Source organism: Scyliorhinus torazame, chromosome 7 (genome assembly GCF_047496885.1).
Source record: "Scyliorhinus torazame isolate Kashiwa2021f chromosome 7, sScyTor2.1, whole genome shotgun sequence".
NCBI classification, from domain to species: domain Eukaryota; kingdom Metazoa; phylum Chordata; class Chondrichthyes; order Carcharhiniformes; family Scyliorhinidae; genus Scyliorhinus; species Scyliorhinus torazame.
Genome location: NC_092713.1, coordinates 156,472,668 through 156,497,315, shown reverse-complemented (window position 1 = coordinate 156,497,315; position 24,648 = coordinate 156,472,668). Strand labels below are relative to the sequence as shown.

At 49.1% G+C, this 24,648-nt stretch overlaps 1 protein-coding gene across 3 annotated transcripts in view; it reads right to left on the bottom strand.

Moving 5' to 3' along the window:
- Window positions 1-17,092: 17,092 nt before the first annotated feature.
- imp3 (IMP U3 small nucleolar ribonucleoprotein 3) overlaps window positions 17,093-24,648 on the bottom strand; it is a 384,554-nt gene continuing 376,998 nt past the window's right edge. For 2 of the 3 annotated variants that reach the window (XM_072511706.1, XM_072511709.1), the window contains 2 exons: window positions 20,137-20,209; window positions 17,093-18,199 (listed from right to left, as the gene is read on the bottom strand). In XM_072511706.1, the coding sequence (XP_072367807.1) occupies window positions 18,173-18,199; window positions 20,137-20,209 (100 nt within the window). In that variant the 3' untranslated portion in view covers window positions 17,093-18,172. Of the gene's footprint in view, window positions 18,200-20,136; window positions 20,210-24,648 lie in introns of those variants that run through there. The other variant, XM_072511708.1, reaches the window with a different exon arrangement.

The following is a 24,648-nucleotide window of genomic DNA, read 5'->3' as shown; positions in this document are numbered from 1 at the left end:
GGGGTCACCCCGGTTATACCCGATCGCGTCTAGGATATGCATTTCTGCAAGGGTGCCCCCTCCTACATTCTGTGGGTCGGGAAGGGCTGCTACGACCGAAGGGTCTAGACTCAAAACTGTGAGCTTTACTTGCTCTCGCTCATCCAGGCCGTACATGGTCGCCTGCTGCTTTACTCTGGCAAAGAAATGGTGGGGGTCTGAGGTGGGGGGGAACGGTGTGATTTTCTCGCACGCATCCCGCAATTGGGTCACTGTTAAGGGGGTGGTGTACAGAAATTCCATATTGTCCGATGTGGCTGTGCGGTGGGTGGTTACAGGGTTCATTGGAGCCTGAACTATCTGCTCTGTGGGGGGTTGGGGCGCTTTTCTCTTCTGTGGCTTTCCCTGCGCACATGTTCCCTGAACATATCTCTGTGCTGTTTCATTTACCTCTTCCCAATCAGGGCCCTCTTCCTCATCTAATTTTGCTCCAAATGTTTCCTGGAATCCTTTTTGGACTGAAAGCAGCGATTGCAGCTCTGCAATCTGCTTCCGGCACTTTGCGTGGTCTAGTGAGCTTTGTCTTTGCTCCGTGGTGGCAGCATGGAGTGCTCTTAACGCTGCCTTCAGGTCACTACACTGCCTCTGCAATGCTTCTACCTGCTTCTTGGTTTCTTCACGTACCAGGACTGCACGTTGCGTGTCCAGATAGGCCTTTTCATACTGGGACTGGAAGCTGCTTAGGTGCGCCAGATAAGACTGGTGTGCCCACTTGGCATCATCCACCTCTCCGTCTTTTGCTGCCAATTCCTCCTCAACTCTAAGTTCTCTCTTTCTACCTCACTGACATCGACCTTGCTCATTCGATGTATGCCTTCTGCCTCTTTCCGGAGCGTCCAAATGACCTCCTCTCTGCCTCGCAACTGTGCCAAGCAGGACACGATTGCCATCGGCTTGCGAGCTTTCCCTAAGCTCTTCTTGTGGATCTCACTCAGGTTCTCCCACCATGTATGTCCTATACTCCCGGGACCTGTTTCCTCGTTGTTACAGAATTCACTCCAAAGGGGCCATCCTTTCCCTTTGAGGTACGTCCTGATTTCTTCCTCCCATACGGGACAATGTCCTACTCTACTGCTGCTGGTCGCTGCGACCGCAAATTCCTCTGGGTTCATGAGGTGCTGCATTGCCTGCATTGCCATCTTTCCTATCCGAATGCTTCTTTTAAATTTGGAACAGGGGAGCTAAGGCGGTGCTGTAAATACGGGTACGGCTTTCGCTACCTTCCGATATACAAACTTCCGACAGTTTTGACGCAACAAAAATCTATCAGTTTACCTTATCGCCCTGTTAGTTACGCATGCATACACACACTTCCGAATTATGAGGATTGGTCAGAACTGCTTGAACACTTGTGGTTTTCTGTTCCCAATTGAATCTCTAATTCAAATTTTTGGGTTCTCCCGGAGTGTTGAAGCCACTTCTAGTTCGGGTCCCATCAGATGTCGCCAGTTATATGTTGCTAACTTTTAGTTGCTTCACTTGGCTCTGTTTTACAACCTTTGCTCTCGAGTCGCCAGGTATCTTTGTGATACCGCCACGAGGTTCAAGTTCGAGTAATGACCAATAACTCAATACACCGATTAGTAAGATTTAAATCAAAGCTCATTTATTATACACAGTAATCGCTACTCAATCACAAATGCTACGTCTAAGCTACTTCTATAACTAACAGGCCTGTACTTAACTTCGGACTGGCCCACCAGGTCAGGGGAACAAATGGCCTTTCGTTCGGGTTCTGAGTCTGCGGGATTCGAAGTTTGTACGGATTGATAGCTAGGAGCGCCTACCTCGTAGCAAGCGTTGACTTAAGACTTACGATCTCTCAGCGGCAGTTGAACCGGTCACGGTCAATGTTGGTTCGTGTTGCTGGGTGACCCGGTCAAGAAGAACGATTTGAACTTGGGGGTTTAACTTTATAGTCCCCAGGGGCTCCCCGCCTTTCGGGGCGGACCCTGTACCTGGTTCCAGGTGATTGGACTTCGTTCCAATCGCTTGGTTCGATTTCTCCAATACTGGAGCGGTTCCCTGATCGAAGGGCGGTCTTGAGGTGTCCGTTAACCTCTTTTGTGTTGGCTCCTGCTGGCGCAGGGGACTCTGGCTTAGTTTTGTTTGTCCCAAATGTTGCTATTGTTCCCGGGGATTGCTTATTAGTATGTAGATGGTTGCTACATTATTATGCAGATGGCTGCTAGTATCGATGCTGTCTGGGCTTTTGCAGAGTTAAATACACAGCAAATTTTCACCTGCTGGTTTCTGCCTGTGTTGGCTGAATTTCCCTTCAGCCTTTGCCGTTCGCCATTTTAAATCAGGACTTGGCCAACTCAGATGGCTACAAGGTACCTTGTCAAAGGCCTTACTGAAGTCCATATACACAACATCCACTGCCCTACCTGCATCAATCATCTTTGTGACCGCTTCGAAAAACTCTATCAAGTTAGTGAGACACGACCTCTCCTTCACAAAACCATGCTGCCTCTCACTAATACGTACATTTGCTTCCAAATGGGAGTAGATCCTGTCTCAAAGAATTCTCTGCAGTAATTTCCCTACCACTGACGTAAGGCTCACTGGCCTGTAGTTCCCTGGATTATCCTTGCTACCCTTCTTAAACAGAGGAACAACATTGGCTATTCTCCAGTCCTCCGGGACATCTCCTGACGACAGTGAGGATCCAAAGATTTCTGTCAAGGCCTCAGCAATTTCCTCTCCAGCCTCCTTCAGTATTTTGGGGTAGATCCCATCAGGCCCTGGGGACTTATCTACCTTAATATTTTTCAAGACGCCCAACACCTCGTCTTTTTGGATCTCAATGTGACCCAGGCTATCTACACACCCTTCTCCAGACTCAACATCTACCAATTCCTTCTCTTTGGTGAATACTCATGCAAAGTATTCATTTAGTACCTCGCCCATTTCCTCTGGCTCCACACATAGATTCCCTTGCACCAATGCACCGAGGTCTGAAAGATTCCGGACAGGTCCCCACTCAGCGCCTGGAAGGACCTCATGGCTTAGGGGCGACCGTCACCTTGACGACTACTGAGAGTGGGTGATCTTCCCCATACCCCACAGTTCCAGGTGCGCCATGATCTGGCAGATATGTCGCACGGTCCCCCAGCTCAGCCGGAGTCTTTGACAGCATGGCCAGTCCAGGAAGTCCTCGAATGTCAGGCGCAGCCTGTACACACGAGGCCTCAAGAGATGCCTCCTTCCCACCTCCTCCTTGGCCTGTTCGGCGGTCGGCTCTCCATCCTCACCGGCAGCCCACGATTGAGCCTCTGGGAACATGTCCTACCTCCTCCCTCCCTCAGCAGCCACAGCTTGAGTTTACCAAATTTTAAAACCAAAGTGAAACGCGCCGTCTATAATTCCTCCTGGCATTGCAATTCAGGCGAGGGCACAAGAAAGGAGATTGTGGGGGATATCGATCAAGGTGGTGGGAGGGAGTTTTCAGTATTTGGGTATCCAGGTGGTGCGGGAATGTCCATTTGCATCCAAATGGGAGTAGATCCTGTCTCTCCTCTGTTTAAGAAGGGTACACAAGCTGAATTTGGTTCAGTTAGTGGAGCAGATGAATGGGGACTTCAGAAGGTGGTATAGGCTCCCGTTGTCACTGGGAGGGAGGGTGCAGACAGTAAAGATGACGGTTTTCCCGAGGTTTTTGTTCATATTTCAGTGCCTGCCTATTTTTATCCCTAAGGCTTTCTTTAAGAGGGTGAATGCATTGATCTCTGGATTTGTGTGGGCGGGTAAAGCCCCGCGGGTAAAGAAGGTGCTGCGGGAGCGGGGTCGAGGGGAGTGGGGACTGGCCCTACCGAATTTCAGGAACTACTACTGGGAGGCGAACACAGCAATGGTCAGGAAGTGGGTAGTGGGGGAGGGGTCGGCGTGGGAGTGGGTGGAGGCAGCCTCATGTCGGGGTACATGTTTAGGGGCACTGGTAGCAGCACCTCTGCTGTTCTTGCCGGCTCAGTACCCCACAAGCCCCGTGGTAATAGTGGCCTTGAGGGTGTGGGGACAATGGCGGAAGCTTATGGGAGTGGAGGGGGCATCGGTATGGACATCTATTTGTGGCAACCACCGGTTTGCATCGGGGGGGTGGGGGGCATGCTGGATTTGGGGTGGGGTGGGTTTAGGAGGTGCCAGCGAGTTGGGGTTGAGCGGTTTAGGGACCTGTTTATTGACGGCAGCTTTCTGTGCTTGGAGGACCTGGAGGTTGAGCTGCCAGGTGGGACTGGGTTCCGCTACCTGCAGGTGAGAGACTTTGCACAGAGGCAGGGTTCGACCTGTCCGCATCCACCGTCCCGGGGGATACAGGACAAGGTAGTGTCGAAAAAGAGAGTGGGGGAGGGGAAGATCTCGGAAATTTAGAAAGAACTCATGGAGTGGGAGGGAACCCAGATCGGAGAAGTGATGCGACAATGGGAGGAAGAACAGGGCAAGGAGTTAGAGGCTGGGTTGTGGGAGGATGCCATGGTTAGAGTCAACGCCTCCTCGCCGTGTGCCAGGCTTAGCCTGATACAATTTAAGGTGGTCCACAGAGCGCATATGAATGTGGCCCGTATGAGCAGGTTCTTTGAAGGAGTGGAGGATAGGTGTGGGCGGTGTGCGGGAGGGCCCGCAAATCATATCCACATGTTTTGGGCATATCCGAGGCTTAGGGGATTCCGGCAGGGATTTGCCGATGTTATGCCAACGGTATTGAATGTACGGTTGGTTCCGAATCCAGAGATGGTGATTTTTGGTGTGTCAGATGTCCCGGGAGTCCAAGGGGCGCGAGACGCTGATGTTTTGGCCTTGTCCTCCCTGGTGGCTGGGTTTCTCAGGCTTGAGAAGATCAAGTTCACCCTGAGAGGATCGACATTTGGGTTCGCCCGGAGGTGGCAGCTATTTATCGATTTCTTTGGGGAAAATTAAGCTGTCAGCAGATACAAGTGGAGGGGGGAGGTGGGGTCAAGGGAAAGAAGGAGGCGGGGGGGCTCGTTGAGGTGGGAAATACTTACTGGGAAAGGGGGACTGGGGAACTGTGTCTGTAAGCCACGTTGGCTGGGTTTGGTTGGGTGGGTGTTACATGCGGATTAGAATGCGTTCACGCTGCTGTCGGGGCACCGGATCCGGCATTGACATTCCATCAGGCACCCGGCACGGCCACGATTTTCGACTCACGTACGATTCTCCGCCCAATCGTGTTTCGTGATTCAGGCGTCGTTGGAAGAAGAATGCCGCCCACTGTCTCTCAGATGAGACATTAAACGGTGGTTTTACCTGCCTTCTCAGGTGGATGTAAATAATCTTATGGCCTTTCTCAAAGAAATGTAATCACCCTTGCTCTTCAAACAACTACCCGACTGCTAATAAACTGGTACTTTCTAAAATTATTGAAGCTGCTGCTCATTCAAATTATTGAAAGTTCTGGCCTAGGACATCCGGTGGCGGCCATGGACTGAGTGGTCGCACATTTGGAGGCTCCCGCTCGTGGCGGTTTTTTCGGACCTTTTCCCCGGTTAACAGGTGGATGTGAGGCAGAAAAAAGGTGCAGGAGAGTGAGTGGAAGAGACTGATCCTCTGGTGTATGGAGCGGAGGGCCAGAAGCGGTCAAAAGAGAGGGAATCAGTCGGTTGGAGCTGGTGTGGCGCCTGTGACGCACATGGAGATGGCGGAGGGGCAGGGAACGGCCAAGCCAGTTCAGTGGTCGACAGACCAGCTGGTGAGCTTCCTTAACAGGAAGTTCACCCAGCAATGCAAGGAGAGTCTTGAGGGCGTGGCCCGGGCGGTGGATTCGATCAAGGCGGTGGTCGACCACATGGAAACGAAGCTGGCGGCCCAGGGTCAAGCGATCCAGAAGATGGAGGAGGTGGTGGGGGAGCACGAGGAGCAGTTAGTTTGCCTCGATGGCAGCGGAGATGGGGCTGATGCGGGATCAGCAGAGGCGGCTCCAGGAGATGGTTGAAGACCTGGAGAACTGGTCAGGCAGGCAGAACATAAGGATTGTGGGCCTGCCGGAAGGGAGTGAAGGAGCAGATGCTGGCGTATATGTGGGGAGGATACTGTAGAAGCTGCTCGGAGAGGGTGCATTTGCACGACCTTTGGAGGTGGATCGAGCGCACAGGGCACTAATGAGGAAGCCGCAAGGGAAAGAGCCGTGGAGGGCGATGGTGGTGCGGTTGTACCGTTTCCTGGACAAGGAGCAAATTATGAGGTGGGCCAGGCAGACGAGGCGCTGCACCTGGGAGGGCAGTGAAATCCGAATGCACCAGGACCTGGGTGCAGAGCTGGCCAAGAGGAGAGCGAGTTACAACAAGGTCAAGGCGGCCATCTACAAAAGGGGGTGAAGTTTGTGCGACTGTACCCGGCATGTCTGTGGATGACCTACGAAGGCCGGGAATTGTACTTTGGATCAGCAGAGGAGGTGGTAGAATTTGTCAGAGACAATGGACTGGCAGGAGGAGGTGGACTTTGAACTTTGGCGGAGATGCTGTGATGCTGCTGCTGTTAAATTGTGGGTTTGGGGCTATTTCTTTCCTTTTTGGCTTCAGGTTTGCTTTTTGTTCTTTGTTAGGGGTGGGGGGGGGGGGTTGGTCCCTTTGTTTGGGCTTGGGGAGGGGTTGTTTTTGCTTGTTTGCACTAATGTTTGAGCAGGGGGGGGAGGGAAATCAGTGGGGGGTAGGATGCTAGGCGGCATGGGCGGGGGCTGCCAGGCTACATCGGCCGGCTAGTTCACGGAAGCGCAATGAGGGATAAGTGGAAGGTCAGTGGGGGGATGAGGGCAGGGATTGTTGCTGGGGGGATTTGGTGGGTTGGGGGGAAAGTACTGCTAACAGGGGTAGGGTTTCTAAAGTGTAAGGCGAGAAGGATCGATGACGGTGGGCGCCCGAGTGCGGGCTTGGGGACGTGACGTGGGCCGGAGGCTGGCCCGAGAGGGACTATGGTTGATCGGCGGGGAGGGGGGCAAGGTGTCCCCCGACCAGGCTGGTCACGTGGAATGTGCGAGGATTGAATGGGCCGATCAAGAGGGCCCGTGTGTTTGCACACTAAAAGCGATTGAAGTCGGATGTGGCCAGGCTACAAGAGAGATTCTCCTGAAGGTGGGGACTGTTTCACTCCTGGAACCATGTTTTGTTATGCTCTTGCCGTAGCATAAGCTGCTTCCTTGATGTGCACTCTGACAAAGGAAGGTTCAGACTTGGAGATAGGTTTAACACATTTATTACTGTTAACAATTCTCCTACTTGGATTCGTCTCCACTGTTAATCCTGCTATAGCTACTCAGACTGACGAACCAGTCTGCTACAATCCACGTGATGGGAGTGATGTTCAATCAACCCTGTGTCTGTACTCACTGAGAGTCTCCACTGGAAAGAGACTGAGCATGTGTGATGTGTCCAATTATATGGGTTGGTGTAATGCCCTCCTGTGGTAGTGTCACCTCTGTGTGTATCGTGACTGCCCATTGGTCATGTCCTATCTTACTGACCTATTGGTTGACTGTCTGTGTGTCATGTCTCAGGTGTTCCCTCTAGTGTCTAGGTAGGTGTAGTGTATGTACATTAACCCTTTGTGTACTTAGTGATGTATATCAACACAGGGACCAGACTAGGCTGAGGAAGGGATGGGTTGGGCAAGGTATTTCATTCGGGATTGGACTTTAAAACAAATTTGGTCAATAAACGGGAGGCATTCAAGATGGGAAATATAGTGGCTGACTCTGGGGGAAGGTACGTTATGGTATGTGGGAAACTGGAGGGGATGCCGGTGCTGTTGGTAAAGATCTATGCCCCAAACTGGGACGAGGTGGAATTTATGAGGTGGGTGCTGGGGCGGATTCCTGCCTGCACTCTCATCGGCTGACTATGGGGGCGGGGGGGGGGGGCTTCGGGTGTTCATGGATCACAATGGGGGGGGGGATCTGTGGAGATTTGGGAGGCCAAGGGCGAAATAATTTTTGTTTTACTCCCATGTGCATAAGATATATCCCCGAATAGATTTCTTTGTGTTGGATAAGACGTTGTTGGCAGGGTTGGTGGATGTTGAGTATTCGGCAGTAGTGATGCCGGACCATGCCCTGCACTTGGTGGATTAATGAATGAACAAAGAGGGGGCCCACCTTCTGCAATGGAGGCTGGATGTGGTCTGTTAGCGGAGGAAGAGGTGTGTGAGCGGGTGAAGAAGGCAATCCGGGGGTATGTAGAGATTGATGATACGGGGGTGGTGTTGGCAAGTACGGTTTGGGAGCACTGAAGGCAGTGGACAGGGGGGAGTTTATTTGATTCGGACACCCAGGGAGAAGGCGGAGAGGGTGCAGATAGAAAGGCTAGTGGAAGAAATCCTGCAGGTGGACAGGAGATATGCACAGGCCTCGGAGGAAGGACTGCTAAAGGAACGCCAGAGGTTGCAAATGGAATTTGTGCTGTTATCCACGGGTAAGGTGGTAGGGCAGTTGAGAAGAGTGAGAGGGGCGGTATACGAGTATGGGGAGAAAGCGAGCAGTATGTTAGCGCACCAGCTTTGGAAGAGATTGGGAAAGTGAAGGACACAGATGGGAATATGGTCTTGGACTCAGTGGGGGTGAATGGGGTATTTAGGGAGTTTTATAGCAAGTTGCACGAGTCGGAACCTCCTGCCGGGGAAGAGGGAATGAGGCAGTTTCTGGGAGGGTTGGAGTAACCAAAGGTTGATGAGGAGCTGGTGGAAGATCTGGGAGCCCCAATTGGGCTTGTAGAGGTAGGAGAGGGGCTGGAGGCGATGCAATCGGGCAAGGCCCCGGGACCGGCTGGGTACCCGGTGGAATTTTATAAGAAGTTCTCGGGGACTTTGGGACCGCTGTTGGTAAGGGCCTTCAATGAAGCAAAGGAGTTGGGAGTGCTCCTCCCGACGTTATCACAGGCGTCGATCTCCCTTGTATTAAAGCGGGATAAGGACCCGGAAAACTGTGGGTCATACAGAGTGATCTCCCTGTTAAATGTGGATGCCAAACTACAGGCGAAAATACTAGCCACCAGGATCGAAGACTGTGTCCAGAGGTAATAGGGCATGACCAGACGGGGTTCATTAAGGGCCGTCATTTGGCGACCAACATTAGGAGGTTGCTTAATGTAATTATGATGCCTCCAGAGGGGCGCGAGGTTGAGGTGGCGGTGGCCATGGACACAGAGAAGGCCTTTGATCAGGTGGAGTGGGAACACTTATGGGAGGTCCTGGGGCGGTTTGGGCAGAGATTTGTGGACTGGGTCCGGTTGCTATAGCAGGCACCGGTGGAGAGTGTGCGGACGAATCGGGTGAGATCAGATTACTTCAGGTTGCACCGGAGAACGAGGCAGGGATTTCCACTTTCCCCACTGTTGTTTCAATTGGCTATAGAGCCATTGGCAACGGCATTAAGAACGCCGAAGGTCTGGCGGGAGGGGGCGGGGGGGGGGGGGGGGCATGTTGCAGCCGGCGCGACTGTGGGTTACCTACAAGGACCGGCACCATTATTTTGAGTCTCCGGAGGAGGCATGGGCCTTTGTTCAGGCTGAGAAGTTGGACACAGATTGAGGGTCGGGACGGGCGATTGGGGACTGCGGTTGATATGCTATGTTTATTTTTGTTTCGAGGGGGGCCTTTGTATTGCTCCGGGTTTCTTTTTCTTTGTGTTTTTTCTCTTTTGGGTCAGTGAGGGTGGCTGGGGCGGGTTGGGCACTGTTTTGGTTGGGTTGGTCGGGGGGGCTCTTGGAGGTGAGATGGGGCCCCGCGGGGGAGGGGGAGGCCTGAGTCAGGGGTGAGGGGACCGCGCCTGTAAAAGGAGCTGCGTCAGAGGTGGCGGGGCCTGGTAGGTGGAAAGCGCGGGCTTTTTCCCGCGCTGAAGACTGGAGGGGGCGGGGCCAGGGCGGGGAAGCGAGGGTTGTTTCCCGCGCTTAGAACAGAAGGGGGAGGGGGAGAGCCTATGGATGGGGACGGGAGAGGAGGGTGTGCCACACAATGGGAGGAGTCGAAGGAGAGGCGGGAGTGGCCAGGGTCAGCAGGAGTCAGCTGACTTGCGGAAGTGCAATGGGGGGGGGGGGGGGGGGGGGGGAGTAAATCAGCTAGGATGGGTCTGAGCCGGGGGGGTTGGGTGGGGGGGAATCGAGTTGCTGCTGCTATGGTCAAGGAGGAGCTGGAGCGAGTGGGGGGGTCAAGACTGGGGTATGCCACTGTGGGGAATGGGCCGGGTGTGGGGTGCGGGCCCGTGGCTGGCCGACGAGGGGTCATGGCTAGTCGGCGGGGGAGGGGGGCGGGTAGCACCCTGATCCGGCTGATAACCTGGAATGTAAGGGGACTGAATGGGCCGGTTAAGCGGGCCCGCGTGTTCGCACACCTGAAGGGGCTCAAGGTGGATGTGGTTATGCTTCAGGAGACACATCTGAAGGTGGCAGACCAGGTAAGACTAAGGAAAGGGTGGGTAGGTCAGGTGTTTCACTCGGGACTGGATGCCAAAAATCGAGGGGTGGCGATCTTGGTGGGAAAGAAGGTGTCGTTTGAGGCGTCGAGCATTGTGGCAGATAATGGCGGCTGGTACATAATGGTAAGTGGTAAGTTGCAGGGAGAGAGGATGGTACTGGTCAATGTGTATGCCCCGAACTGGGACGATGCGGGTTTTATGCGGTGTATGTTGGGTCAGATCCAAGACTTGGAAGTGGGGGGCCTGATAATGGGGGGAGACTTTAACACGGTGCTAAACCCCGCACTGGATCGCTCCAGGTCTAGGACGGGTAGGAAGCCGGCGGCGGCTAGAATGCTGATGGGGTTTATGGACCAGATGGGAGCGGTGGACCCTTGGAGATTTGCAAGGCTGGGGGCTAGGAAATTTTCATTCTTCTCACATGTCCATAAGGCTTATTCCCAAATCAACTTTTTCATCTTGAGTAGGGCGTTGATAGCGAGAGTAGAGGATACTGAGTATTCGGCAATAGCCATTTCGGACCACGCCTCGCATTGGGTGGACTTGGAGATGGGGAGGAGAGGGACCAGCGCCCGCTGTGGCGCTTGGAGGTGGGGCTGTTGGCGGACGAGGAGGTGAGCGAGCGGGTCCGAGAAAGTATAGAGAGGTACCTGGAGACCAACGACAATGGGGAGGTCCGAGTGGGGATGGTATGGGAGGCGCTGAAGGCGGTGGTGAGGGGAGAGCTGATCTCCATTAGGGCCCACATAGAGCGGAGGGAGAGGGAGAGGCTGGTGGGGGAGATGGTGAGGGTAGACAGGAGGTATACGGAGAAGCCCGAGGAAGGATTGTTGAGGAAGAGGCGTAGCCTCCAGGCCGAATTCGACCTGGTGACCACCAGGAAGGCGGAGGTGCAGTGGAGGAAGGCCCAGGGGGCGACTTACGAGTATGGGGAAAAGGCAAGCCGGATGCTGGCGCATCAGCTTCGGAAGCGGGACGCAGCTAGGGAGATAGGGGGAGTTAAGGACAGGGGAGGGAGTGTGGTGCAGAGTGGAGCTGGCATCAATGGGGTCTTCAGGGACTTCTACGAGGAATTGTACCGATCCGAGCCCCCACGGGAGGAGGGAGGGATGGGCCGCTTCCTGGACCAATTGAGGTTTCCAAAGGTGCAAGAGGGACTGGTGGCGGGATTGGGGGCCCTGATTGGGCTGGAGGAGCTGATCAAAGAGATAGGAAGCATGCAGGCGTGGAAGGCACCGGGACCGGACGGTTTCCCGGTCGAATTCTATAAAAAATATACCGACCTGTTGGGCGCGCTGTTAGTTACGACCTTCAATGAGGCAAGGGAGGAGGGAGGGGGGTGGGGGGGGCCTTGCTCCCGACGATGTCCCGGGCACTGATCTCCTTGATCCTGAAGCGGGACAAGGATCCCCTGCAGTGTGGGTCTTACAGACCGATTTCCTTGCTAAATGTAGATGCCAAGGTGCTGGCGAAGGTCTTAGCCACGAGGATTGAGGATTGTGTGCCGCAGATCATCCATGAAGACCAGACGGGGTTTGTGAAGGGGAGGCAGTTGAACGCAAATGTGCGGAGGGTTTTGAACGTCATCATGAGGCCGGCGAGGGAGGGGGAGGCGGAGATAGTGGTGGCGATGGACGCTGAGAAAGCCTTCGATAAGTTAGAGTGGGGGTACCTGTGGGAGGTGCTGAAGAGGTTCGGGTTTGGGGAGGGGTTTGTCAGATGGGTTAGGCTGTTGTATGCGGTCCCGATGGCGAGTGTGGCCACAAACAGGAGGAGGTCCGAGTACGTTCGGTTGCACCAAAGGACGAGACAGGGGTGTCCCTTTATCCCCCCCTGCTCTTCGCACTGGCGATTGAACACCTGGCGTATGGCACTGAGGGAGTCAAGGAACTGGAGGGGGTTGGTGCGTGGTGGGGAGGAGCATAGGGTGTCACTTTATGCAGACGACCTGCTGCTGTGTGGGGCGGACCCAGTGGGAGGAATGCCGGAGGTAATGAGGATTCTGAGGGAATTCGGGGACTTTTCGGGGTACAAGCTCAACATGGGGAAGAGCGAGCTGTTCGTAGTTCATCCAGGGGACCAGGAGAGGGGGATTGGCGAGCTCCCACTAAAAAAGGCGGAGAGGAGCTTCAGGTATCTGGGAGTCCAGGTGGCCAGGAGCTGGGGGGCCCTGCATAGGCTTAATTTTACAAGGCTGGTGGAGCAAATGGAGGAGTTCAAGAGGTGGGACACGTTGCCGCTGTCCTTGGCGGGTAGGGTGCAGTCAATCAAAATGACGGTGCTCCCAAGGATTTTGTTCCTGTTCCAGTGCCTCCCCGTGTTTATCCCGAAGGCTATTTTCAGGCGGATTAACAGGAGTATAATGGGGTTTGTGCGGGCACGAGGGACTCCGAGGGTGAGAAGGGTGTTCCTGGAGTGGAGTAGAGATTAGGGGGGGGGACTGGCGCTGCCCAACCTCTGTGGATACTACTGGGCCGCCAATGCGACGATGGTGCACAACTGGGTGATGGAGGGTGAGGGGGCTGCATGGAAGAGGCTGGAGACGGCGTCTTGTGTGGGTACGAGTCTGGGGGGCGCTGGCAACGGTGCCGGTGCCACTCCCTCCAAGGAGGTATACCACGAGCCCGGTGGTGGTGGCTGCCCTCAAAATCTGGGGGCAGTGGAGGCGGCACAGGGGGGGGAAGTGGGGGCCTCGGCGGTGACCCCACTACGGGGGAACCACCGGTTCGCCTCAGGGAAAAACAGGTGGAGGGTTTGCGGGGTGGCACAGGGCAGGGATACGAAGTTTGGGGGACCTGTTTGTGGACGGGAAGTTCGCGAGCCTGGGTGAGCTGGAGGAGAAGTACGGGCTCCCCCCAGGGAACACCTTCAGGTACTTACAGGTAAGGGCGTTTGCCAGATGGCAGGTGGTGGAATTCCCACAGCTACGGCCACACACAGCACATGATAGGGTGCTCTCGGGGGTGGGGTGTGGGTGGGGGGGGGGGGGGGGGGAGAAATCTCGGAAACTTACCAGGTGATGCAGGAGGAGGAGGAGGCCTCGGTGGTGGAGGTAAAAGGTAAGTGGGAGGAGGTGTTGGGAGAGGAAATTGAGGAAGGGACGTGGGCAGACGCCCTGGGGAGGGTGAACTCTTACTCATCGTGCACGAGTCTCAGCCTCATACAGTTTAAGGTGCTGCACAGGGCACACACAACCCGGACAAGGATGAGTCGGTTTTTTGGGGTTGAGGACAGGTGTCTGGGCATGCCCAGCGCTGGAGGAATTTTGGAAGGGCGTAGCGAGGACGGTGTCAAGGGTGGTAGGATCCAGGGTCAAGCCGGGCTGGGGGCTTGCAATATTTGGGGTGGCAGAGGAGCCGGGAGTGCAGGAGGCGAGAGGCCAGAATTCTGGCCTTTGCGTCCCTGGTAGCCCGGCGAAGGATTCTTCTTCTGTGGAAAGATGCGTGGAATCCTGGATCAACGATATGGCGGGGTTTATTAAGTTGGAGAGGGTGAAATTCGCCTTGAGAGGGTCGGTACAAGGGTTCTTTAGGCGGTGGCAACCGTTCTTAGACTTCCTGGCAGAGTGGTAGACATTGGTCAATGGCAGCAGCAGCTCGGCGGGGGGGGGGTGGGGGGGTGTCACTTTACCTTTTTGTTTTGTTTTTGTTATTTATACTGGAGGGTCTGAGGGGTTGTATATACTTGTTGTATTAAGTCGGGGTGTTAATGTTAATTTATTATTTATGCACGGGGCGGGGGGGGGGGGTTATGGAGGTTTTTTTTTTCTGGACTATGTTTTGTACTTGACTCGGTTGGGTTTCTTTTTCATTTTGTTATTTATATTTTATGAAAACCCTTTAATAAAAATTATTTTTTTTTAAAAATTGCCCAATCCATGCTGTAGTTATGGCTCATTCTCCCATCCTTTTCTAATAATTCTGGAGTTCCCTCGGGTTGTGTCTTTTCTTTCTCCTATCAATGACATCCTTCTGCTGTAAGCCAACCACACCATTTGCTTGTTGATGATTCCGCTTAAATAAATCAACTTCCATTTCAGTACAAATCTTCAAAGCATGCAGTTTTATTCCTTTTGCAGTACAATAAATGAATGGCTACATCTTGATCTTCTCCCATCGGAAGTTTTGTTTCTTGTCAACATCAAGGATCAGCCTGGATTATGTGCACAAGCCTGAGTGGACGTGGAACCTACAACCTTCTGACTCAAAGATGACAGTACTTTTAATGAACTACGTTAACACTAGAAAAGCAGCTTACTTACGCGCACTGGCTCTCGTCACTATGTGGGGACAATTGCTGCTTTCGACTGAGTAATCATAAAAAGTATTAAGAATATTTGACAATATCATTACAAACTTTATTTTGTAACAATCAAACTAGAAATTCAGGCTCCATGTGATACAGCTCCATGGATGCTGGCAGCTCATTCCTTGCACCACTGCCATTCTTGATATGAAGTCCAATGTCAAGTCAGATTTCATAGATTATCATAGAATTTACAGTGCAGAAGGAGGCCATTCAGCCCATCGAGTCTGCACCGGCTCTTGGAAAGAGCACCCCACCCAAGGTCAACACCGCCACCCTATCCCCATAACCCAGTAACCCCACCCAACACTAAGGGCAATTTTGCACACTAAGGGCAATTTATCATGGCCAATCCACCTAACCTGCACATCTTTGGACTGTGGGAGGAAACCGGAGCACCCGGAGGAAACCCACGCACACACAGGGAGGATGTGCAGACTCCGCACAGACAGTGACCCAAGCCAGAATCGAACCTGGGACCCTGGAGCTGTGAAGCAATTGTGCTATCCACAAGGCTACCGTTCTCCGCCAGTGGGAATGGGGGCAGTGGACTGCAGCTGTGCCTGATCATGAGGTCAAGCGAGATTAACACAGGACATGTCAATGGGAGGTGCAGGAACCATGGCGGGCCTCCAAGAAAGGGCATTTCTCCCCTGCCCTTCCCTTCCCTCACAACCCCTGCAAACCGAGGACACAGATTCATTAAAACAACCCTACGATCTGCTATCTCAACCCTGATCAGGATCAAACTTGGGTATTACCTCATCTATTGTGCTCAGTACCAAACTGGGCAGTGGATTTTTACACAGCTGGTCAGAGTGTTCACTACCTACTGTATTTACTATAAATCACTCAGGATGACAGGAATGCTCATGCTCATGACCAGGGGGAGGGGGCGAAAAAACATTGTGGTTCATCTGACTGAAACTAGACTTCTCTTTAGTCCAGAAAATTTGTATTTGCATGTTGAAGATTTGTATGGAAAAATAGCCAACTCATTACAAAAAAAAAAACTGCAAGTTTTACAGTTCTAAACATTCATCTGCAATGCTTCCACACATAAACAGGAAATAAAACATTCTCTAACATTTGCTGATTGAGCAATGTCTATAATCCTCAAAATAAATCCCAAACCCACATGGAATTTTTACTTTTAATTTAAAAGACAATTAACTATGGGCAGCATGGAAGCAGTGGTTAGCACTGTTGCTTCACAGTGGCAGGGACCCAGGTTTGATTCCCGGCTTGGTTCACTATCTCTGCGGAGTCTGCACGTTCTCCCTGTGTCTGCGTGGGTTTCCTCCGAGTGCTCCGGTTTCCTCCCACAGGTCCCAAAAGATGTGCTTGTTAGGTGAATTAGACGTTCTGAATTCTCCCTCAGTATACCTGAACAAGTGCCGGAGTGTGGCGACGAGGGGATTTTCACGATGACTTCATTGCAGTGTTAATGTAAGCCGACTTGTGGCACTAATAAAGATTAATATTAACTCCAAGCGGTTGCTTACTTCAAAAATGGGGACAGATCACTTCCCTAGCCTTCACTTCCTGCAAGAATCTCCGGGCTTCTGAAACCCATTCTTGACCTCAGCCAATAATCACTTCATAATTTAACTCATTTTCTCTTTCACCCTGTTCAACTTGTCAGCAATTGGAAGTGCTCAGTTAGAGGTTCAATTTAAGGTCAAACCTGAATTGGAGAAGTAAAGTTCCAGCAGAATCCGAAGCACTTAAAAAAATATATATATTAAAACAAATCTCTGCAGTTAATTCAATTACTTCTTCCAGAAATCAACTTCCAATACATCGTAGATTATCGAGCCACATTAAAGGTTAATGGCGGCTTCATCTTACTGTTTCTCTTAATTACATAGAACGACCCTTGCAGCTTGACTCCACCCCAACCCATATGCACAGGGGACTGAAGATTACGATTAGTGATGTTTTAAGAGTTGGCTTGACACTTGGATTTCTCTCTCCAAAACAAATAAAATGACGGACAATTTTCTCTCCTTATCATCTAAATGTAAACTTTTAATGAACTGGTCACTTTGATTGGTGAGACCTTAAGCTGCTATCCTGCTAAACAACCCAATGCCTCACTACTTCCTGATTCTAGTTCTGTTTTGGACCATCTGCATATCGTCTCTGAGGTTTAGCAAGTGGGTTATTTCTGCCAATGGCTGCAACCAGCATTCTACAAATTCACCTTCATATTCAATACCCCGTAACGTTAAAAAAAAGCATTACCATCCTTATCCGCAGTCATCTACCCTGAACCTGCCTTTACTACAAAGAGGCCTTCTGTTTACAAAAGAAAACCACAGCCGGATGGAAAATTTGAAAGATTTCGAATTTATTTATTTCAAAATTGAGTAATACCATCAGAAAATGATGTTACCCTTTGCTAACTTGAGCTTGTAGATCTCAAACATTGTAGTTGCAAAAAAATAAAGAGCTCAGACTAGTTTGGACATTATCCTTTACAAATCCAGTATTGTAACATTCAGAATCTACCAATGTTTCATTTCCCCCCAAAACAACACTACTGATTCAGGGTTCTGGGAACTGTGCTTAAAGTGAAATTAATCTATTCTTCTGAGGAAGAATTATCAAATTTTGGGACAGGAGTGCTTTTTCAGTACGCTGAGGATCAAAGTTAACAGGTGGCTGGTTTGATTTGGTTTTGAGTGTATGAAATTCATCTTCTGCAAACCCTGTGGGACAAGGCTGATTGTGCAATGGCTTCAAATAAAATTCTCTGCTTTGTTACAACATAAAAGTGGACTTCGGTGCTTTCTTTTGAATGTGCGCGCATATTTGGATTGATCTAGGAGATAGGGGCGGAGAGTGCATCTTCCTATGGCCCTGTACATACAGCTTACTTCCAAAATGTATTCAGAACTGCATCAGATTAATGATAGGCCTGCACTAGTTAGGGAGTAGTTGGCTCAGTATCAGATCAGTGCGGAGCTTATTGGGGGCTTAACGAATAGTGTACAGTAACTGAAGTCCAGTTGGAGCCCCATCAATTTAGTACCACAGTGGCGATAGCGCAGGCAATAATTACACTATACACTGGGCTATTGCTTCTTGGGATCACAGAGCAAATAAATTTATTTTGTCACAAATTATGCCAAAGCTGGTAAAATAACCTAATATAACCATTTAGTGAGAGTTGACCATGTTGGAAAATTCTAATATAGTTTGCATTGTCAAAGTAGGAGGATGGAAATAAAATGGACACTTGTGGACTGATTATGAACAATCAGGACTTCATGAATTGGTTGTTCCATCATAGAGCCTTGAGATATAGTCTGAAGTTAGGATGTTTCAGCAATGGCGATTGCAGTCAGTTGGTCACCAAAGACGATATCCTCTCGACTTAAGCCAAGTCAGCACAAAAACATGGAACTAGACAACCAGGTCAAAGTCATCTCTCTGAGGAGAAAAAAAAGAGGTTTAATACACATCTTTCAGTCTGTTGCACCGATCAATAAATGTACATTTCAAAGATTTGGCAGCTTAATTTAAAACTAATTTCTTGATTTTGAGAAAATCTTGCATATGCACAGGATATCAAGTTAACGTTTTCAGTGTGTCCCTTCATCAGAACCACAAGTTTAAACGTACAACCAGACTTTCTCCTCAAAACTCACTTCTTTGACCCTTCCTAAAACCTTTATTTTGCTCAATGTCCATTTAGCAACACCTTTGTGAAGTGCCTCAGGATGTTTGTCTAGGTTAAAAGCTTTATGAATTCAATTTCCAAGAATCACCCTTTCTATTTTCATCACAGGATGTTTTCAGCCCCAGGCTTTATTTAAGAAAGTAGCAGTATTTATATAGCATCATCATGGCCACAACTGCCCAAACAGCCAATTAATTACTGTTTGAAGTGCAGTCAATGTTGTTATGCGAGCAAAAAAAAAAGCTAATATGCTCACAGCCAGATCTCACACACAGCGAGCGAGTTAAATGACAGGTTAATTTGCTTTGGTGAAATTAGTTGAGGCAGGAATGTTTGCCAAGATACAAGGAGAAATCCCTGCTCCTCTTTAAATACTGCCAGAAATTCTTTTATGTTCAACTCAAAAATGTGTTTTGGGTCTCCGTTTAACATCTTATCTGACAAATGAAATCTCAAACAGCGGACCACTTCCTCAGAACTGTATTGACATGTCAGCCTTGATTCTGTGCTCAGATCCTGGTTTGGGCTTGAACCTTTGGTTCAAAGAGTGCTACCAATGAATTAATAATAATCAGCTTGCTATTCAACTGTTGAACCCAACATTATAGTTGAACCCAATTTTGTCTTCGATCAACAACTACAATCACATCCCATTTTAACTTGAGGTCAAAGAAGCCAAATTAGTGTCTCCAACACTGCCCTCCTTAATCTCAATTAAGTCAACATCGAATACTGTTTCACCATGTGTCCCACCCCCCTCTATATGACCAAGTTCCACAGCAATCACAGTTTAAGTTACTCCACCTCTCCCCAGACAAGTCATCATTGCTAACTGGCAGGCCTGTTGAGCTCCAGCCAAAGAATCTGATTTAAACTGGTAAACAAGAATTACTTACCACATAATATGACTTGTGACAAAGTGCAAGTCCAATGTTAACTCTGCTTCTTTTTTCACAGACTTGCTGAGTATATCAACCATTTTCTGCTTTATTTCAGATTCTGGATTAGCTTCAAGTACCAGGCTAAAGCAGACAATTATAATCCACCCAAAAACTACCTTTGTTCATATTTGTTCAGGGATGTGGTCATTGCTGGCAAGACCACCATCTATTGCCCATTCCTAATTCCCCTTAAGAAGGCAGTGATGTGTGCCTTCTTGAACTACTGAAGTGCATGTGCTGTAGGACACCCACAGTGCTGTTAGAAAGGGAGTTCCAGGATTTTGACCCAGCGACGGTGAAAGAACAATATATTTTCCAAGTCAGGATGGTAACTTGCAGGTTATGGTGTTCCCATGTGTCTGTTGCCCTGGTCCTGCTCGGTGGTTTTGTGATTTTGGAAGATGCTGCCAAAGAAACCATTGTGAGTTTCTGCAGTGCATCTGGACAATGGTACACAGTGCTGCTACTGTGCGTCAGTGGTGGAGAGAGTAAATGGTTAAGGTAGTGGATGGCGTGTTGATCAAGCAGGCTGCTTTTTCCTAGATGGTGTCAAGCTTCTTGAATGTTGTTGATGCTGCATTAATCCAGACAAGTGAAGAGTATTCCATCACACTCCTGACTTGTGCTTTGCAGATGATGGTCTAACCTTGGGCAGATCTTCACCAATAAATTAAGCGCACAAGTCAATCAGGAAGAAAAAGTGTGCGATACATTATCAAGCAAATTGTTAAGAATATAATTCTTACCTCTTCATTGTATTCCATTACATGCTGTTTGATTTTCGAGGAGTCCACCCAGGTTACGTAGTCTTCCGTATTCCTGTAGGTTTTGGTATAAAAATATACACGTTAATACAGTTATTCAAAATGTATTTGGACTGCCTTGTACTGAGGTTGATTAATGCGCACAGCCTTTTACTCACCATAACCAGCATTAGCCTACACCACATATTGACATGTTTATCCTGTCACCAGTAGAAAGGAGAAAAGTTTCTCTCCCACAAACTGATCCACCCACTGTTGATGCCCTTCCCATAATAAACTTTGAAGCAATTTGACTCTTTCTAGTCGGAGACAAGCCAAGTTCAAATTTAAAATGGTTATAAACAATGCGCATGTGTAGATAGCTGACATTCTGGGGGTGCTAAGGTGCCAGTTATAGTCTCACCTCACCCAAAAACGACTGACGGTGGAGAAAACCTGAGTCAGGCAGGGGTCAGTCTGGCTGGCACGTTTCTCGCATTCAAGATGGCGCCGGAGAGTGGCCACTCTGCGACCTCGCCCTCACAGAAGATCTTCCTACATCTCTTATAACCGTACTAACCTTTTAAAACTTAATTCTCAAACTAATACTATCTCTAACCAGGCTCTTTTCATCTTCTCTACTGTTGTAGCATGATACTTCACCCGATGTCTGTGCATTGTGTATTTATCTATGTCCTATATTTCTCGTGTATGGAATGATGTGCCTGAACTGTACGCAGGATAATGCTTTTCACTGAACCTGACAATGACAATAACTCAATCTCCATTTCACTTCATTTCACTTTCACAGTTTCTTTCAGTGATAGAGAAGCTCCTTCCAGCTGTTGATGCTTAGGAACTCACTGAAAACATACCTTATAAGATCAGCTTTTATTATAATTCTTCAACTCACAACCAGAAGCCAAACCATGGGAAATTATTGCACTATATCTGCCAGCAACTGTTATGATTTAGGCTGTCTTCCAACACATGTGCATTCACAGTTATTATAAAGTAGGCCAAGTCTCCTATGAACTAACATCTGCGTGTTTATATGTGCTCGAGTGGAATAGACTATCACAGGATCAATGGTCACTTCTAATTACAGTACGTCAGATAGGGAAACGAGCTCTGCTTAACTTGTTCCATGTTCCCAATGTTTGTAATTTCTGAAAAAACTAGATGAAGAGTTAAAACCCACAGTCAAAATAGCACCAAAGTTGAAAAAAAGCAAGGGGGAAGACAAGATACATTAAGAACTGGAATACAGAAAACACACTGCAGGATCTATATTACAAAAAAAAAAGTTGAGACAGGATTCTGAAAGCTCAAAGAACAACAGGCAAGATACAATCTAATAGAAAAACAGAAAATGCTGCAAATACTCGGCAAGCCAGGCAGTGGCGAGAAAAACAAATCTAACATTTCAGATCAATGACATGTTATGGAAGAGATTAGATTCCCAGCAACTGTAGTATTTTGCTTTTTTTGGACAAGATATAATTGCTGTGTTTACAGGTGGCTGTAGATAACAGAGTTTGTTCCTTAAGCCTTTATTAGAATGGCTGCTCAAGTCAAATCAGAGCAGATAAAAATGAACTACTTGTTTTGAGGTGACACAGTCTTCAGTTCACCACACAAAGATTTATTTTGGAGAGCCAATCTTCTGCATAGATTTGGCATCTTAACTGCAGCGTCCAGTCACACAAATATCAGCAGAAAGGATATCAAACTGGATGGTAATGTGCAAGTTGTAGATCTTCCAAAGTATTATTCAGCTACACTTCTTGATAGCACAGTGATTAGCACTGTTGCTCCACAGCGTCAGGGACCCGGGTTCGATTCCCGACTTGGGTCACTGTCTGTGCGGAGTCTGCATGTTCTCCCCGTGTCTTTGTGGGTTTCCTCCGGGTGCTCCGGTTTCCTCCCACAAGTCCCGAAAGACGTGCTTGTTAGGTGAATTGGACATTTTGAATTCTCCCTCGGTGTACCTGAACAGGTACCGGAGTGTGGCGACTAGGGATTTTCACAGTAACTTCATTGCAATGTCAATGTAAGCCTATTTGTGACAATAATAAAGATTATTATCCTGTAAATAATGGTTAACTGTTTCCAATTGGGAATATAAAGGATCAAGTCTGTCTCTCCCTTTCCCTTCATTTGGTCTCGCTGCTGTTCAGACGCATTTATCTTTTAGGGTTAGATAAAACATGCTCCAGTGCTGGCACCCAACCAGCCAGAGTATAATGAATCAAACATTATGAGAAATGGTTTGATTTGTGAAAAACATACTACCTGCAAAACACATTTTCCACTACTAGGAGGGGACACTCCCTTTCTGATGAAATTTATCACACTGCAAAATTAGATTTGTAAATGAGTGACATAAAAACGGAATTGTGTCTTTAAAATAGGTTTGTGGTTCGTGTCACATTTAAGAACTGTGGGTGTGGGACCAGTTCAATTTTCCACCTGGGGAGCCAATTACCACATTCTGTCTGGACTGGTATAGTGTCATGGACAGAAACCTCTCCAAATGACCTTCCATATATTTAATCTGCCATCAGCGCCGTAAGGAACTAGCTTATCATGCAAAACAATTTAAATCCTGTAGCAGTTTCGTACATGCCACATTTAACATGGATTCATTTTATTCTTTTCCAGGTAAAACCAACTTTTAAAGACACAATACCCCTGTCTCACACCCCCAAAGACCTGCATGTCTGCAGCTTAGAGGCTAATAAATAGGCTGATCTCCACAGCTCCCTTTGCCTAGCCTTTATGAAAATCGCTTATTGTCACAAGTAGGCTTCATAAAGTTACTGTGAAAAGCCCCTAGTCGCCTCATTCCGGTGCATGTTTGGGGAAGCTGTTACGGGAATTGAACCGTGCTGCTGGCCTGCTTTGGTTGCTTTCAAAGCCAGCGATTTAGCCCTATGCTAAACAGCTAAATAGCCTTTAGGAGGTAATGAGGTGACAACACTCATAGATGATTTACCCTCCTCACTCACCTCACAAAGTTGAGCCATGACTTCTACACAAGTGCCTGTCTATACTATTGAGCATAATCGGAGTTAAACAGAAGCAGCGATTTAAACTTGTATCTTCCCACTCTCTGGAATTTCCTGTTGAAGTTTCAAAACCATTGCCAGAATCAACTTTTATTTCCCCACCCACCATCAAAAATCAAAGTTCATGCGTCATTACCTCAGGCAGAAATTGTTCAGTGCCCTCTGAAGCTGGCCACCAAAACCAACAACCTTCCATTAGCTTGAACACACTGACAAGTTTATCACCCCCTTCCTACCTCCTTTCCCGAATCCAGTGGCCCAGTAGACTCCAGCATGGCTATTTCAAAATTCCAGTCATGGGGGCTGGACATTCATCCGATAGGTGGTATGGGATAGTTGGTACATTTCCAGGGGCGGTGGGTGCTAACTGGAGTCAGGCCCACCACATCCATAAAGAGCTTCAGTGCAATGGAACTTTGTGCCAATCATAATAATGGCAGCAAAACAAATAATAGCCCCCAACCCTCACCCCAGACATTCTCCATGCCCCACCTGTGTTAACTCATGCCACTTTATCCCACTCACCCCTCATAGCCCCTCATACTTCCAAGCCAAGCTATGCCCCTCCACCCACCCCTTGGCCCCCATTTCCATTTGCCTACCATGTACTCTGTTCAGAACCAATTCACCCCATTGTTACAATAGATATATGAAAACTCTTTTTGAAAATCTGTTCAGAAGCTTCTACTTCTTAAAAAAAAACTAATTTCACTGCAGTCCTATAAACATGTCAAATCAACCAGACCCTTTAAAATATCAATAACAGAAATTACAAGCACTTGACAACCCTCTATCTTGTGATATATTCTGTCAATTCTACAAGCAATAAATAAAGCAATTTTATTTCCTGGGTGCAGCTGTTTCAGCACGCTACTGGATGTCTGGGTTCTCAGCCAAGAATGCACAATGAGGCTTTTATTACCAGTGCGGGTTTAAGAGTGGGGTAGTGTGCTAGAGTGGGCTACCAGTGGGGCAGCACGGTAGCATAGTGATTAGCACAATTGCTTCACAGCTCCAGGGTCCCAGGTTCGATTCCTCGCTTGGGTCACTGTCTGTGCGGAGTCTGCACGTTCTCCCCGTGTGTGCGTGGGTTTCCTCCGAGTGTTCCGGTTTCCTCCCACAGTCCAAAGACGTGCAGGTTAGGTCAATTGGCCATGCTAAATTGCCCATAATGTCCAAAAAAGGTTAGGTAGGGTTAAGGGGATAGGGTGGAGGTGTATGGATAGGGTGGAGGTGTGGGCATAGGTAGGGTGCTCTTTCTAAGGGCTGGTGCAGACTCGATGGGTCAAATGGCCGCCTTCTGCACTGTAAATTCTATAAGAACCAGCCATGGGGTCAACAATTCTGGAATCGGGTGCCAGCCACCATTTCTTTTTATCCTCCATGCTATCGCCCCGACGCTATGAAAATCCATCCCATGGTTACCAAATCCCTCCATGGACAT